Source organism: Scyliorhinus torazame, chromosome 21 (assembly GCF_047496885.1).
Source record: "Scyliorhinus torazame isolate Kashiwa2021f chromosome 21, sScyTor2.1, whole genome shotgun sequence".
Lineage (NCBI taxonomy): Eukaryota > Metazoa > Chordata > Chondrichthyes > Carcharhiniformes > Scyliorhinidae > Scyliorhinus > Scyliorhinus torazame.
The window spans coordinates 61,383,827-61,401,668 of record NC_092727.1 but is presented as its reverse complement, the minus strand read 5'-3'; the positions used below and the strand labels follow the sequence as shown (position 1 = coordinate 61,401,668).

Sequence of the window (17,842 nt, the reverse complement as noted above, 5' to 3'; positions counted from 1 at the left end):
GGTTGTGGGGGAGAAACCCACACGGGCAGAATGTGCAAACTCCACACGGACAGTGACCGAGAGCCGGGATCGAATCTCTGACCTCGGCACCGTGAGGCAGCAATGCTAACCACTGCGCCACCGTGCTGCCCGCGCATCATACAGTTGACCCGTTACAGCAGATGGAGGTAGTAGCACCCGAGGATGATCGGAGGGCAGGCCGATCCCAGGAACTAGCTGCCTTCCAGATGGGTCTCGAGCTTATGGAAAAAACAGTCTTATCCATAGTGGAGATGCAGTCACAGAGCCAGGGACAACATGAGGGGTTGTCGGAGCATCCAGTACCTGGAGGTGCAGTTGGAGGAGACAACCGCGTGCAGCTGGAGGAGGTGGTGCCGACCATGCGTGCCACCCAGGCCAACACTGCACGGGAGACGGTCACAGTGGAAGCATTGGGGGCGACGGTTTGGGCTATGGATCAGCATGTCCAAGGCCTGGGGCATTCTGTGCAGGTGCTGGCCCCACGCCGCCGCCTCACAGGCGACCATGTCCCAGAGCCACCTGGAAATCACAGCAGCGCTCCTGAGCGTGGCTCAGTCATAGCAGACCATGGCTGAGAACGTCAGTGGCATTGCCCAGGTGCTGGCCAACATGGTGTAGACACAGAGGGAGGTGGCCCAGTCGCAGAGGGAGATGGGGCAGTCACTGGCTGATGTGACACAAACCCAGAAGGTGGTGGCACAGTCAATGGGTGATGTGGTGCAGTCCCAGACGGAGATGGTCCACTCCCTGTTCTCCATGGCCACGAGTTTGCAGACTCTGGTCGAGATCAGAGCTAGCCTCCAGGACTGGCAGTGTCAGGTGGCGAGTGAACCTCAAGGGATAGCTCCCCTCATACCCCTGTCCCATGGAGTAGCCCGGGGGCCATCGGGCACCCCGAGGGAGGAGGAGGTGATGGGGCCCATGCCGGTGACTCCCGCAGAGGAGTTGCCGGAACACCACAGCACCTCATACTCCCACCCTCTTGTCCCTGGCGCATCTGGGGGGCAGCAGACAGAAGGGGGCGGCACCACACCACCTGGGACACCAGAGCAGTTGCCGGGCCCATCCAGGCACAGTCGCCCGAGAAGACGCCCGCAAACGGGGACCCAGGTCGCAGGGCAGGAATCACAGCAGGTCACCTCCACTCCTGCTGTACTATCTGAGGATCCACCTAGATGTACCGTTAGGGCCCATAAGGGCAGGAAGTTATTCCCAAGTGAAGTTGGCACAGGTGCAAGGCACAGTTTAATTATAGGGGCGAGGGCACAAATCTGTATATCTTCGTTCACATTAAACTACTGTTGCCACCGTTACAACCTGCCTCAGTGCTCTCTCTAATGGGTGTGAGCTGGTCTAGGCTGGCTGGGCGGGGGAGAATGGGTGGACATTGTTGGGGTTGGGGAGGAATGGGCGGACCCTGTGGGTGGCCCAGGCTCCCCATCCCACCGCCTCCTCGACCGTCCCTACCACCGCCAGGGATCCGATGAGACCAGGTGATGGAATGGCCAGCTCACATGTAAGGATCACCCAGGTGAACGGTGGACAGGGCTACCGTGGACATGAGTCAGAAATTGCAGAGCACCAGAGCCCATCGCAAAGTGGGTTGCCATCATCCGACCTCCCATGGACCAGACCTGGTGTTACTGCCAACTCAGAGCCCCACCCTGTAGTGCAACACATATGTATCACGGAGGGAGTTGTAGGCGGGAGTGTGGGGTTGGGATGCGGTGTCTGTGCCCCTGGCCAGTCCCCTCCCACTCCCACCTATTTGGTGAACCTGGAGGCAATCAGAGTGTCCCGTGTGTGTTGACTCTGGCACACATGTCGTGCGGCCTCCCGTGCCTGCCTGAGCTCCATGTCCTGCCCATCCTCCCCCTCCCCCACATCCTCGTCGGACAAGGCCTGGCATTCCTCCTCCTCCAACACATCGCCCCTCTGCTATGCGATGTTGTGGAGGATGCAGCAGGCCACCACAATGTGGGTGACCCTCTAGGATCTTACTGGAAGGCCTCTCCAAAGAGGTCCAGGCACCTGAACCGCATCATCAGGAGGCCAAAGCACCGCTCGATCGCGCTCCTGGTTGCTGTATGGGCTTCATTGTAGCGGGTCTCCGTGTAGGTCTGGGGCCTCCATATGGCGTCATCAGCCACAACCGCAATGGATCATTGATCATAGAATTTACAATGCAGAAGTCCATTCAGCCCATCGAGTCTGCACCGGCCCTTCTAAAGAGCACCCTACTTAAGCCCACACCTCCACCATATCCCAGTAATCCCACCTAACATTTTGGACACTAAGGGCAATTTAGCAAGGCCAATCCACCTAACCTGCACATCTTTGGACTGCGGGAGAAAACCGGAGCACCCGGAGGAAACCCACACAGACACGAGGAGAAAGTGGAAACTCCACACAGCCAGTCACCCGAGGCCGGAATTGAACCTGGGACCATGGAGCTGTGAGGCAACGGTGCTAACCACTGTGCCGATAACCCTGGTCATTCATGAGAAAAACCCATCAGCCACGGGTGGGGGGGTCTCGAACATGTCAGAAATCGTAGAGTGAGCCCGGGTGAAGGCGCATGCGCACTGCCGGGGTACCAGGCACAGACGTGTATGATATCACATTCATCAAGTGAACCCCTTTCAGTTTGTGTACAGCGGCCTGGTATCTGCAGGTGCCCGTATGGGAGACATGCATCCCGTCAATCACCCCCTGGACTGGGGCATCCCGTCGATGGCGGTGAACCCCGCTGCCCGGGCATCCTTCTGGATTTGGTCCACATTCAAATGGATGTATTGAGACTCCTAGGCACAGAGGGCCTCCGTGACTGTGCGGATGCACCTGTGCACCGAGATCTGTGAGATACTGGACAGGTCCTCACTGGGAGCCTGGAGGGTCCGCGTCGCACAAAAGTTCAGAGCGACCGTCACCTTGATGGCCACTGGGAGCGGGTGTATTCCCTCCGAGGGGCCAGTGCTCCATCATCTGGCAGATATGTTACACAGACTCTGTGCTCAGCCCGAGTCTTCAACGGCATGTCCGGTCCGGCAGGTCCTCAAATGATAGGCGTTGCCGGTACACACAGGGCCTCATGCGGCGCCTCCTTGGCAACTCCTCCTTCTCGGCCTGTTGGGCAGCTGACTCTCCATCCTGGGCGGCTGCCACCTGCCCCTTTGCTGCTCGCTCCGTTGCTGCAGCTTCCTCCCCTTCCTCGAGCAACTCCAGCTCATGCAGCCCGAGAGCTGTGGTGACTAGCAGGAAGGCCACCATTGCTGGTTGAGTTCCAATATCCATTGTCTGCAGGGGGTGAAAGGCTGACATGTTAGCATCGTGCCTACCCCTGCGCCCAACCAGGTCCATCAGACTACATGGTGGCCCCAGTTGGCACTGCAGGCTCTGCACCCGCATGTCGACACCCCCCCCCCCCCCCCCCCCACCTCTCCCCCTGGCCATCCCCGCATCCCTGGCCCCAGTGGAGTCTTGTACTGTGGGGGCCTCTTGCCCTGGTACCCGTCCCTGATGCCAGGGTTACCATTGGCTGGCACTGCTCCTGCCAGGGGTGGGCTGGGTTGGGAAGGGGGAGGTGTGGCTGGGGGTTGGGGTGAGGGAGTGGGAGCTCCCATATGACCTTGTGAGGCCTGGTCTCCCCGGTCCCCCCCGGCCCTGGCAACCCCCCCCCCCAGTGTCCGGGCCCGGCAGCCCGCAGTCGCTCCTCTCCGTGTCCTACCTCGGCACGGTAGCACAGTGGTTAGCACTGTTGCTTCACAGTGCCAAAATCCCAGGTTCGATTCCACTTGGGTCACTGTCTGTGCGGAGTCTGCATGTTCTCCCCGTGTCAGAGGATACAGCAGGATATAAACCGGTTGGAGTCTTGGGTGGAGAAATGGCAGATGGAGTTTAATCTGGACAAGTGTGGAGTAATGCACTTTGGAAGGTCCAATGCATTTAGGAATTACACAATGAATGGTAGAACTCTTGCGAGTACTGACAGGCAGAGAGATCTGGGCGTGCTTGTCCACTGTTCACTGAAGCTGGCAACGCATGTGGATAAGGTGGTCAAGAAGGCATGCTGGCCTTCATCGGGCGGGGCATTGAATATAAAAATTGGCAAGTCATGTTGCAGCTGTACAGGACCTGAGGCCACATTTGGAATTTTGTGTACAATTCAGGTCGCCACACTCCCAGTAGGATGTGGATGCTTTGGAGAGGGTATAGAAGCGGTTTACTGGGATGTTGCCTGGTCTGGAGGGCATTAGCTATGAGGAGAGGTTAGATAAACTCGTCCAGATGTACGAGGCAAGTTTTTTGTTTTTGTTTTTTTTAATACAGAGGGTGGGAAATATATGGAACGCGCTGCCTGGGAGGTGGTGGGAGCAGGTACGATAGCTGCATTTAAGGGACATCTAGACAAATATATGAATAGGGTCGGAATGAAAGGATACGGACTCCGTAAGTCCAGACGGTTTTAGTTTAGGAGGTACCATGGTCGGCGCAGACTTGGAGGGCCGAAGGACCTGTTCCTGTGCTGTATTGTTCTTTGTTTGTTCATTGTCTGCGTGGGTTTCTTCTGGATGCTCCGGTTCCTCCCAGTAGTCCCGAAGGACCTGCTTGTTAGGTGAATTGGACATTCTGAATTCTCCCTCAGTGTACCCGAACAGGCGCCGTAGTGTGGCAACTAGGGGATTTTCACAGTAACTTCATTGCAATGTTAATGTCAGACTACTTGTGACAATAATAAAAGATTATTATTGAACAGGACTTTTGAGACCTTGGGAGTCTTTCTGGCATATTTTGTCAAGACTTGATCAACACTTTATCAATATTTATTCTAGAAATTCTCTGATGACTGCACCTAAAGATAATGACTACTGTGCTGTTTTGCCTTTTAGGAATGACGAGAAGAAGGAGTTCTTGGTCATAAGTACCTTTCTAGGGTGTGGTCTACGGGAGAAATGGACGCACCAGTTACTGCAGGGGAAAGGGAAAGGATATAACGGGTATCCTTCCAACTCTGGATCTGTACCAGGATTCCAATACTTGGTTCCTTTAATCTTGGTTCCTGAGCAATACTGATAACTGCTGCCGAGTGTCAATCAGAGTACTCAACATCTTTAGTGGAAGTGTGAGGGTTGATCCCTCAAAAATGGAAATTGCAATTAATCAGTACTTGAGTGTTAAACCTGTAGATGGTAGTTGTAACAGACGAGATTTTACTGCCCCACCTCCCGCTGGGATTGTTCTGTCCCGCTGAAAGTTAGTGAACTTTTAACTGCTACTGCAGTCCCCCCACCGCGTCAGGTTCCACCATAGGGCCGGATGGGATCTACCCCAGAATACTGAAGGAGGCGAGAGAGGAAATTGCTGAGGCCTTGACAGAAATCTTTGGATCCTCACTGTCTTCAGGTGATGTCCCGGGGGACTGGAGAATAGCCAATGTTGTTCCTTTGTTTAAGAAGGGTAGCAAGGATAATCCAGGGAACTACAGGCCGGTGAGTCTTACGTCAGTGGTAGGGAAATTACTGGAGAGAATTCTTCGAAGCAGGATCTACTCTCATTTGGAAGCAAATGGACGTATTAGTGAGAGGCAGCATGGTTTTGTGAAGGGGAGGTCATGTCTCACTAACTTGATAGAGTTTTTCGAAGAGATCACAAAGATGATTGATGCAGGTAGGGCAGTGGATGTTGTCTATATAGACTTCAGTAAGGCCTTTGACAAGGTTCCTCATCATCATAGAATCATCATAGAATTTACAGTGCAGAAGGAGGCCATTCGGCCCATCGAGTCTGCACCAGCTCTTGGAAAGAGCACCCTACCCAAGGTCCACACCTCCACCCTATCCCCATAACCCAGTAACCCCACCTTACACTAAGGGCAATTTTGGACACTATGGGCAATTTAGCATGGCCAATCCACCTAACCCGCACATCTTTGGACTGTGGGAGGAAACCGGAGCACCCGGATGAAACCCACGCACACACGGGGAGGATGTGCAGACTACGCACAGACAGTGACCCAAGCCGGAATCGAACCTGGGACCCTGGAGCTGTGAAGCATTTGTGCTATCCACAAGGCTACCGTGCTGCCCAATGGTAGACTGGTACAAAAGGTGAAGTCACACGGGATCAGGGGTGAGCTGGCAAAGTGGATATAGAACTGGCTAGGTCATAGAACATAGAACATAGAACATTACAGCGCAGTACAGGCCCTTCAGCCCTCGATGTTGCGCCGACCTGTGAAACCACTCTAAAGCCCATTTACACTATTCCCTTATCGTCCATATGTCTATCCAATGACCATTTGAATACCCTTAGTGTTGGCGAGTCCACTACTGTTGCAGGCAGGGCATTCCACACCCTTACTACTCTCTGAGTAAAGAACCTACCTCTGACGTCTGTCTTATACCTATCTCCCCTCAATTTAAAGCTATGTCCCCTCGGGCTAGACATCACCATCCGAGGAAAAAAGATCTCACTGTCCACCTTATCCAATCCTCTGATCATCTTGTATGCCTCAATTAAGTCACCTCTTAACCTTCTTCTCTCTAACGGAAACAGCGTCAAGTCCCTCAGCCTTTCCTCATAAGATCTTCCCTCCATACCAGGCAACATCCTGGTAACTCTCCTCTGCACCCTTTCCTATGCTTCCACATCCTTCCTATAATGCGGCGACCAGAACTGCACGCAATACTCCAAATGTGGCCGCACCAGAGTTTTGTACAGCTGCAACATGACCTCATGGCTCCGAAACGCAATCCCTCTACCAATAAAAGCTAACACACCATACGCCTTCTTAACAACCCTCTCAACCTGAGTGGCAACTTTCAGGGATCTATGTACATGGACACCGAGATCTCTCTGCTCATTCACACTGCCAAGAATCTTACCATTAGCCCAGTACTCTGTCTTCCTGTTAATCCTTCCAAAATGAATCACCTCACACTTTTCTGCATTAAACTCCATTTGCCACCTATCAGCCCAGCGCTGCAGCTTATCTATGTCCTTCTGTAACTTGTAACATCCTTCCGCACTGTCCACAACTCCACCGACTTTAGTGTCATCTGCAAATTTACTCACCCATCCTTCTACGCCCTCCTCCAGGTCATTTATAAAAATGACAAACAGCAGTGGCCCCAAAACAGATCCTTGTGAAACACCACTAGTAACTTGACTCCTGTCTGAACACTTCCCATCAACCACCACCCTTTGTCTTCTTCCAGCTAGCCAATTTCTGATCCAAACTGCTAAATCTCCCTGAATCCCATGCTTCCGTATTTTCTGCAGTAGCCTACCGTGGGGAACCTTATCAAACGCATTACTGAAATCCATATACATCACATCAACTGCTTTACCCTCATCCACCTGTTTGGTCACCTTCTCAAAGAACTCAATAAGGTTTGTGAGGCACGACCTACCCTTCACGAAACCGACTTGACTATGTCTAATCAAATTATTCCTTTCCAGATGATTATACACCCTATCTCTTATAAACCTTTCCAAGATTTTGCCCACAACAGAAGTAAGGCTCACTGGTCTATAGTTACCAGGGTTGTCTCTACTCCCCTTCTTGAACAAGGGGACAACATTTGCTATCCTCCAGTCTTCTGGCAATATTCCTGTTGACAAAGATGACTTAAAGATCAAACCAAAGGCTCAGCAATCTCCTCCCTATCTTCCCAAAGAATCCTAGGATAAATCCCATCCGGCCCAGGGGACTTATCTATTTTCACCCTTTCCAGAATTGTTAACACCTCCTCCTTATGAACCTCAAGCCCTTCTAGTCTAGTAGCCTGAATCTCAGTATTCTCCTCGACAACATTTTCTTTTTCCTGTGTGAATACTGACGAAAAATATTCATTTAGCACCTCTCCTATCTCCTCGGACTCCAAGCACAACTTCCCACTACTGTCCTTGATTGGCCCTACTCTTACCCTAGTCATTCTTTTATTCCTGACATATCTATAGAAAGCTTATCCTTTAGGGTTATCCTTGATCCTACCTACCAAAGACTTCTCATGTCCCCTCCTGGCTCTTCTTAGCTCTTTCTTTATGTCCTTCCTAGCTAACTTGTAACTCTCGAGCGCCCTTACTGAACCTTCATGTCTCATCTTTACATAAGCCTCCTTCTTCCTCTTGACAAGTGTTTTGACTGCCTTAGTAAACCACGGTTCCCTTGCTCGACCACTTCCTCCCTGCCTGACAGCACATACTTATCAAGGACATGCAGTAGCTGTTCCTTGAACAAGCTCCACATTTCCATTGTGCCCATCCCCTGCTAGGAAGGACCTAAAGAGAGAGCTAAGAAGAGCCAGGAGGGGACATGAGAAGTCTTGCCTTATCGCATCATAATTGCCTTTTCCCCAGATATAACTCTTGCCCTGCGGCATATACCTATCCCTTTCCATCACTAAAGTAAACGTAATCGAATTGTGGTCACTATCACCAAAGTGCTCACCTACCTCCAAATCTAACACCTGTCCTGGTTCATTACCCAGTACCAAATCCAATACGGCCTCGCCTCTCATTGGCCTATCTACATACTGTGTAAGGAAACCCTCCTGTACACATTGGACAAAAACGGACCCATCTAAAGTACTCGAACTATAGCGTTTCCAGTCAATATTTGGAAAGTTAAAGTCCCCCACAACAACTACCCTGTTGCTTTCGCTCCTATCCAGAATCATCTTTGCAATCCTTTCCTCTACATCTCTGGAACTTTTCGGAGGCCTATAGGAAACCCCTAATAGAAGGCAGAAAGTAGCAATGGAAGGGTGCTTTTCTAATTGGAGGACTGTGACTAGTGGTGTTCCGCAGGGATCAGTGCTGGGACCTTTTCTGCTCATAGTATATGTAAATGATTTGGAGGAAAATGTAACTGGTCTGATTAGTAAGTTTGCAGACGACACAAAGGTTGGTGGAATTGTGGATAGCGATGAGGACTGTCAGAGGATACAGCAGGATTTAGATCGTTTGGAGACTTGGGCGGAGAGATGGCAGATGAAGTTTAATCCGGACAAATGTGAGGTAATGCATTTTGGAAGGTCTAATGCAGGTAGGGAATATACAGTGAATGGTAGAACCCTCCAGAGTATTGAAAGTCAGAGAGGTCTAGGTGTACAGGTCCACAGGTCACTGAAAGGGGCAACACAGGTGGAGAAGGTAGTCAAGAAGGCCTACGGCATGCTTGCCTTCATTGGCCAGGGCATTGAGTATAAGAATTGGCAAGTCATGTTGCAGCTGTATAGAACCTTAGTTAGGCCACACTTGGAGTATAGTGTTCAATTCTGGTCGCCACACTACCAGAAGGATGTAGAGGCTTTAGAGAGGGTGCAGAAGAGATTTACCAGGATGTTGCATGGTATGGAGGGCATTAGCTATGAGGAGCGGTTGAATAAACTCGGTTTGTTCTCACTGGAACGACGGAGGTTGAGGGGCGACCTGATAGAGGTCTACAAAATTATGAGGGGCATAGACAGAGTGGATAGTCAGAGGCTTTTCCCCAGGGTAGAGGGGGCATTGGTTTAATGTGCGAGGGGCAAGTTTAGAGGAGATGTATGAGGCAAGTTTTTTTACACAGACGGTAGTGGGTGCCTGGAACTCACTGCCGGTGGAGGTGGTGGAAGCAGGGACGATAGTGATGTTTAAGGGGCATCTTGACAAATACATGAATAGGATGGGAATAGAGGGATACGGACCCCGGAAGTGTAGAGGATTTTAGCTTAGACGGGCAGCATGGTCGGCACGGGCTTGGAGGACCAAAGGACCTGTTCCTGTGCTGTACTTTTCTTTGTTCTTTGTTCTTTGTATAGCTGGGCTGGAAAATCCCAGCCAACATCTCCAGATAAGATTCAGTCTTAATAAATAGAACCAAAATTACATGTTAAATTCCGACTTTCAAACAGGCACATCTTATTAGCATCGTACCTACTTGACATCTAATTTCACTCTTGTTAAAATAACCCCATCAAATGTACAATGTTCAAACTCACATGCAGGATTAAGATTGGACGCCAGTGTGTTCAGTACCTTGTGAATCCAGAGAGATGTCTGCACATTGCCAGGAGTTTGGAGGTGACGATGGAGCAGAGTCTCCCAACAATACAAGTCCACATATGTGGCCTGTTTCAGCGAAAAGTTACTGGGAGGAAAACAGGTGATTTGTGATTCTGTAAAATAGACATTGAAAATATGATTTTCCATTTACATTTCTGATTTCGAAGTCTGGCTGTAAGGCTCTTCTTTATTTCTGATCAACTGATCACACTGGAGCCCAGGACAGTGCTCAGTAACTTCTCACCTTCAGGTATCAGATTCCAATGGGAAGATGGAACATAGGTAGAAAATGTAAATTATTACTGGGTTTTAGACACCGAGGCACTCAATACAAATGAAATTTTGTTTGTACAAATTGTTGGTTCAGCCACAATTGAAGTATATTGTGTAGCTTTTGGCAACTCAATAATTCCTTTGTGTATCAGAACCATGGAATGGGATCATTGAAGATACATTACATTACAATGGTGCAGAGAATGAAATGGATGGTGATGATAAAAGGCTCAAAAACTGGGAGATTTTTGTCATTAGAATAAGAACATTAAGGACATTTTCATAATTGTAAGATATCGAGATAGTAATGCTAAAAAGTTACTCCCAGGAATTGGAGCGAGGAACAATTTTTAGAAATATTTTCAGACAGTTACAGTAGAATACAGAAATTTTAACAAGCCTTCTGTGAAACAAGGGCAGAATTCACCCTGATATGGGGGTGGGAATGTAGGTGGATAGGCGAGTAATTTGGCACAGCCAACCAGAGTGGTGGTTTGCCAGCACCATCCCACCCCTGAACTATTATCTCAGGGGCAGGTTTAGGGCAGAAGGCTATCTATGCGCAAGCTAATTAGGGCAAGATTAAGGCCAAATATCAAAGATCAAGGAGGTTTCCATGGCAGCTGCCTGGAAATGGCCTCCCACACAGCCTCCTAGAGCTCGAGGTAGACATTGGAATGGAATTACCATCACTGAATCTTGGAAGTTATTATTGACCAGAACCTGGACTAGCCATATAAATACTGAAGCTATAAGAACAAGTCGGAGGCTAGGAATCCTGTGGTGAACAATTCACTGCCTGACTATCAACCATTTGCAAGGCACAAGTCAGGAGTGTGATGGAGTACTCTTCTTTTTTTAAAATACATTTAGAGTACCCAATCTTCTTTTCCAATTAAGGGGCAATTTAGCATGGCCAATTCACCTACCCTGCACATCTTTTTGGGTTGTGGGGGTGAGACCCACCCCGACACAGGGAGAATGTGCAAACTCCACACAGAATCGAATCAGAGTCCTCGGTGCCATCTCGGTAATCACTGTGCCACCCTTGATGGAGTACTCTTCACTTGCCTGGATGAATGCAGCTCAAACAACACTCAAGAAGCTGAACACCATCCAGGACAAAGCTGTCCTCTTGATTGACACCCCATCCACAAATATTCACTCTCCAAGACCATAGTGGCAGCTGTGCGTACAATTTGCAAGATGCACTGCAGGAACTCACCAAGTCTCCTTGGTCAGCACCATCCAAACCCACAACCTCTACATTTTAGAGGACAAGGGCAGCAAATTCCTGGGAACACAACCACCTAAAAGATCCCCTCCAGGACACTGACCATCCTTGATTTGGAAATATATCGTCGTTCCTTCATTGTCATTGGATCAAAGTCCTGGAATCCTTCCCTAACAGCACTGTGAATGTACCTACACCACATGGACTGCAGCAGTTCAAGAAGGCAGCTCACCACCACCTCAAGGGCAATTAGGGGTGGGAGATAAATGATGGCCTAGCCAATGATGCCCACATCCCCATGAATGAATTAAAAAAAGACTTTGCTCCCCAACAACAACTGACCAAAGCTACATCCACATGTTGTCCTGTGGATGAGCTTCCCTTTCACAATGGCAGCCTGTTAGCGTGATTTTTTTCTAAAAGTTGTTGAAAGGGTATATGAAAGTGCCCTCCTTCCTTATCTGGAACAGCAGGCTTCAGCTCCTCCCATACTGGTGGGCCTTCTATTTTTCCTCCAGAATCGAAAACCAAATAAGCAAGAGGCATCCCTGCCCCAAGCGCTGGTCCACTGCCATTCTTCTCCAATTAAAGATGCATCCGTTTCTTCAGTCAAACAATAGTTTATTCATGCCTGCATGGCACATTTAAATGGGCCAATGCATGCAGAATCCCTCCTCCATTCCCATCCCTGTGGTCATTGATTGGCTGTGCAACCTGCCCTCATACTGATTGGCAGCCTGCCTCTGTGAAAATTGGGGTTTGTGACTACTCTCTCAGTGAGTGGTGGCATATAAGGGCTTGGAATCCAGAAAAAGTTGCTTTGGTTTCCTGAACTCGTAAGGAAAAATCAAACCTGTGATTTAGGCAAAACGAAGAAGAATGTGTCAGAAAGAGAGTTAAATAACTAGCATTAATAATGACCATAACAACAGCAGTGCAAAATAAAAAATAATTCAAATTAGAGATCATGAAGCATTCATAACAAGATGAATAAATTAATGGTACAAAATAAGAGATAAATGAGTTTGGTTCTGTAGCCATTAATGAGACATGATGGTTTCAGGGTGTATAACATTGCAAAATACACTTTCCTGGGTATGTGAGTTATGAATAAGGTAATCAAAAGGGAAAAGGAAATGAGTGAGCTTTGATCATAAAAGGACAAGTTAAAGGTAGTGGAAGGATCTGAGCCCAGAAAAGCAGGAAATAAAATACTGCTGAGAGTAAGTTGCCAGACTCCTATCAGTAATCAAGTTGTTGGGCAGAGTATGTATCAGGAAATTGTAGGATCATGTAATAATCATGAGGCTCTTTAAACTTATTACATTTTATAGACTAAGAAATTAAAGTAGCTTGGAGGAGGATTTCATGGAATGCATTTGAGACAGTTTTCTAGAGCGATGTGTGAAAGAGTCAGTTACAGAATATGTTCTTTTAAATCTGGTATTGTGTACTGAGACCAGGTTAATTAATAACCAAAGAATCAACTGGGGAAGAGTGATCATAATATGATGGAATTTTAGATTGATCTGGTTAAGTCCAAACTTAGTGTCTTAAATTTAAACAAAGGCAATTGCAGAAATGTGAGGATCAAGTTAACTATGATAGATGATGTAATTAGATGAAAAAATATAATGGTATCTATGTATACAGTAGTTAGACATTGGCAGACATTTAAACAATTATTTCATAATGCTCAATGAATGTAGGTTCCCTTACAGAATAAAAGCTCAACTGGAAATATGGTATAACCATGGCTAACTAAAGAGTTACGGATAATTTTAGATTAGAAGAGACTTAGTGTTTCCAGAAATGGTACTAGGCCTGAGGATTGAAAGAATTTTATAACTCAGCAAAGGATGACCAAAAGTCCAAAGATGTGCAGGTTAGATTTATTGGCCATGCTTAATTGCCCCTTGGTGTCCAAAGGTTAGGTTGAGTTACGGGAATAAGGGAGGGAAGTGGGCCTGGGTAGGGTGTTCTTTCAGAAAGTCAGTGCAGACTCGATGGGCCAAATGGCCTCTTTCTGCGCGGTGGGGATTATGGTTATAAAGGAAGAAAATACAATACAAGAGTAAACTAGCAAGAAATATAGAAGCAGATTTTATGAGTTTGTATGAGCAGCAGAGTGATTAGCACTGCTGCCTCACAGATCCAGGGACCTGGGTTTGATCCGGCCTTGGGTGACTGTGTGTGGAGTTTGCACGTTCTCCCGGTGACTGCGTGGGTTTTCTCCAAGTACTCCTTTCCTCCCACAGTCCAAAGATGTACAGGTTAGGTGGATTGGCGATGATCAATGCGCAGGGTTATGGGGATAGGGCTGGAAAGTGGACCTCGATAGAGTGTTCATTCGGGGGGTCGGTGCAGACCCGATGGGCCGAGTGGCCTTCTTCTGCACTGCAGGGATTCTATGAAGTTTATACAAGCATGTGAAAAGGAAGAGATTAGCAAAAGTAAACAAAGGCCCCTTAGAGTCAGGCACAGGAGAAATTATGGTGGCAAATAAGGAAGTGCCAATGGCATTAAACATATTTTGTATCTGACTTCAAGGTGCACAGTGGAAGACAGAAAGAATATACTGGGAACCAAGGGTAACCGAGAATTGTGAACATAAAGTAATTAACAACAGTAAAGAGAAATTACCGCAGAAATTAGTAGGTGCTGAGGAATCCCTTTTCAGACCTGCAGCCTGGATTTAAAAAGGGATGACTGCAGAGATAATGGATGCATATGTTTTGATCTTCCAGAATTCTTTAGATTCTGTAGAAAACGGAACCCCGCTGTTCAAGAAAAGAGTGGGAGAGAAAACAGAAAGTGATGGCACAGTGGTTAGCACTTCTACCTCAGCGCCAGGGACCTGGATTCAATTCCGACCTTGGGTCACTGTCTGTGTGGAGTTTGCACATTCTCCCCGTGTCTGTGTGGCTTTCCTCCAGGTGCTCCGGTTTCCTCTCAGTCCAAAGATGTGCATATTAGGTGCATTGACTGTGTTAGGTGCATTGACCGTGTTAAATTGCCCCTTAATGACCAGTGCTGTGTAGGTTAGGTTATGGGGATAGGGCGGGATGGACGGTGTAGTGGACATGGGTAGAGTGATCTTTCAGAATCGGTGCAGACTTGATGGGACGGATGGTCTCCTTCTGTACTGTAGGGCTTCTATTCTGTGAATGCGAGAGACTGATTAACCTGATTTGGAAAGTATTAAGGACATGATCTTAAGGACATGTTATTAAAGACGCTGGGAATATCACAATATGATTAAGCAGAATAAGCAACAGAAGATTTTTTTGAGGATGTAACTCACAGGGAGCCTATTGTACACAAATTTGTATTTTCAGATTGCACTCCTCAATGTGCCACAAAAGAGGTTATAACACAAGATTAGGATTCATGGGATTTGGGAAATTGTTCTTTCCCTGATTGTAGAACTTGGTTCAATGTGGCATCAGTTTTCCTTCAACATGTGTGTTTTCATTATTTTGATTGTCCAGCTCTTGAAGTATTTTCCATTTGTTCCCTACATCCATCCCCTGCCAAAAAACACTTATTTGTTCTGCGCTTGTGTCATGTTTTAAAAGATTTCTCCATGTGAGAGAATGTGCGCGCGATTCAACGGAAGCATTTCTAAGTTCATTTGTGGCGGGTTTTACAGGGAGTTCCCCACCACTATCCAATGACACTCAATCATTTTTTTCGCCCTGGGGAGTTTTTCTATCTTTAAAAAATATTTTTATTAAAGTATTTACAAATTTTTATAACAATAACAAAAACAATAACAATGACATTGATATGGTAAAATAAACATTTCCCCACCCGACCCAATCCTCACACAGCACAACCATCTAACACCTATCCACCCGCACCGCCCCCCCCACCCCACCTTTTGGAATACTGCTTCTGCTGACATTTTAATTTTCCCCAAGACAATCGACAAACAGCTGCCACCTCCGAGAGAACCCCAACATTGACCCTCTGAAAGCAAACTTTATTTTTTTAAGACTGAGAAACCCAGCTATGTCAATAACCCAGGTCTCTACTTCCCGGGGGCTTCGAGTCCCTCCACATTAAAAGGATCCGCCTCCGGGAGGCTACCAGGGAGTCAAAGGCCAGGACATCGGCCTCTTTCACTTCCTGAACTCCCGGATCTTCTGACACTCCAAAGATCGCTACCTCTGGACTCGGCGCCACCTGGGTACCTAGCACCGTGGACATTGCCTTCGCAAACCCCTGCCAAAACCCTCTGAGCTTCGGGCATGCCCAGAACATGTGGACATGGTGTAGTACCCTCAATAACGACGCAAGAGAGTAGAACGGTAAAGAAGGCTTTAATAAGCTGAGAACTAGCCTGATGCCGAGACGGGTGCTTACTGGGTGCCGCCTACAGGGCGGCCCCTTATATACGACTCCCTGGTGGGTGGAGCTGGAGGCGGAGTCCCCCAGAGTTCCAAGCCCGGTCTTAAAGGGGACATCACCTTACATGGTGATAAGGGTACAGCAACACAGTAACCATTCATCACATTCACCCCCTGTTGAAAAAAAACGCAAAGTCCGGCGGGGGTGAAGTGGAATCACAAGTCTATTCGTTTCGGCAGCCTGATCGTACTCGTTGACCTCCTCAGCTCGGGCGGTGGTGCGGCGGGCATCTTAGGTGAGGGTACATCCGGGAACATGGTGGTCGGAGCTTTGGTCCGGGTCGGGGTAGGGTGGTCGGGACGCAGGGGGGATAGCTGGGGCTGGGGGTACCGGTGCCAGTGCCAGCGGGGAGTGTGGAGGGGGGGACGCTAGGGGGCGTGCGCGGTCGGTGTCCACCAGCGGAGAGGGGAACCGGGGAGGGGGGGGGGGGCATCAGTGGGTGCCAGGTCCCGTAGGGAAACCGTGAGAGGGGGGGCCGTCTGTAGTGGGGGAACCAGCGGGTGCCAGATCCCGGAGGGAAACCGTATCTTGCCTGCCGTCGGGGTGCTCGATGTAGGAGTAGTCGGACCCTCTCGACCAGGGGGTCCGTTTTATGGCTCCTCGCGTGCCTCCGGAGAAGAACAGGTCCCGGAGTCATCAGCCAAGGTGGAAGCGGGACCCTGGAGGTGGACTTCCTGGGGAAGACAAACAAGCGGTTGTGAGGAGTCTCATTCTTGGCCATGTAGAGGAGCGACCTAATGGAGTGTAGGGCATCGGGTAGAACCTCCTGCCAGTGGGTAGTTGGGAGATTTCTCGACCGTAGGTCCAGGAGGACAGCTATCCAAACTGTCGGGTTCTCCCTCTCCACCTGCCCGTTTCCCCGCGGGTTATAACTGGTCGTTCTGCTCGAGGCGATGCCCTTGCTGAGCAGATACTGATGCAGCTCATCGCTCATGAACAATGTACCCCGGTCGCTGTGGATGTAAGCGGGGAAACCAAACAGGGTGAAGATGCTGTGCAGTGCCTTAATCACGGTGGCCAAGGTCATGTCGTTCCAGGGGACGGCGAATGGGAAGCGGGAGAACTCGTCGATGATGGTTAGGAAGTAGGTATTGCGGTTGGTGGACGGGAGGGGACCTTTGAAGTCCACGCTTAGTCGCTCAAAGGGCCCCGAGGCCTTTACGAGGCGAGCCTTGTCTGGCCGGTAGAAGTGCGGTTTGCACTCCGCGCAGATCTGGCAAGCCCTGGTCATGGCCTTGACCTCCTTGGTGGAGTAAGGTAGGTTGCGGGACTTGATAAATTGGGCGAGCCGGGTGACAGAGGTCATTGTGGATGGCCCGCAGGCGATCCTCCTGCGCGTTGGCGCACGTGCCGTGGGACAGGGCATCTGGGGGCTCGTTGAGCTTCCCTGGACGATACTTGATGTCATACTTGTAGATGGAGAGTTCGATCTTCCACCTCAAGATTTTATCATTTTTAATTTTGTCCCGTTGTGTGTTATCAAACCTGAAGGGTACCGAACGTTTGTCGGTAACGAGGGTGAACCTCCTACCGGCTAGGTAGTGTTACAGTGCCGCATGGCCTCCACAATGGCTTGTGCCTCCTTTTCAACTGCAGAGTGCCGAATCTCAGAGGCGGTGAGGGTCCGGGAGAAGAAAGCTACTGGCCTGCCTGGTTGAGGGTAGCAGCCAGGAGGATGTCTGACGCATCGCTCTCTACCTGGAAAGGGATGGTTTCATCCACCGCGAGCATAGCAGCCTTGATGATGTCGGCCTTGATACGGCTGAAGGCCGTGGTCTTTATGAGTGGGCAGGCTTTGTCCGCATATTTGGAGACCCACTGGGCGTAATAGGAGAAAAGCCCCAAGCACCG

The 17,842-nt window shown here is 49.1% G+C and overlaps 1 protein-coding gene across 1 annotated transcript in view; it reads right to left on the bottom strand.

Moving 5' to 3' along the window:
- Positions 1-17,842, bottom strand: part of LOC140398313 (pannexin-3-like) — a 133,995-nt gene that overhangs the window by 72,966 nt on the left and 43,187 nt on the right. The window contains exon 2 of the mRNA XM_072486862.1: positions 10,045-10,184. Within this exon, the coding sequence (XP_072342963.1) occupies positions 10,045-10,184 (140 nt within the window). The remainder of the gene's footprint in view (positions 1-10,044; positions 10,185-17,842) is intronic.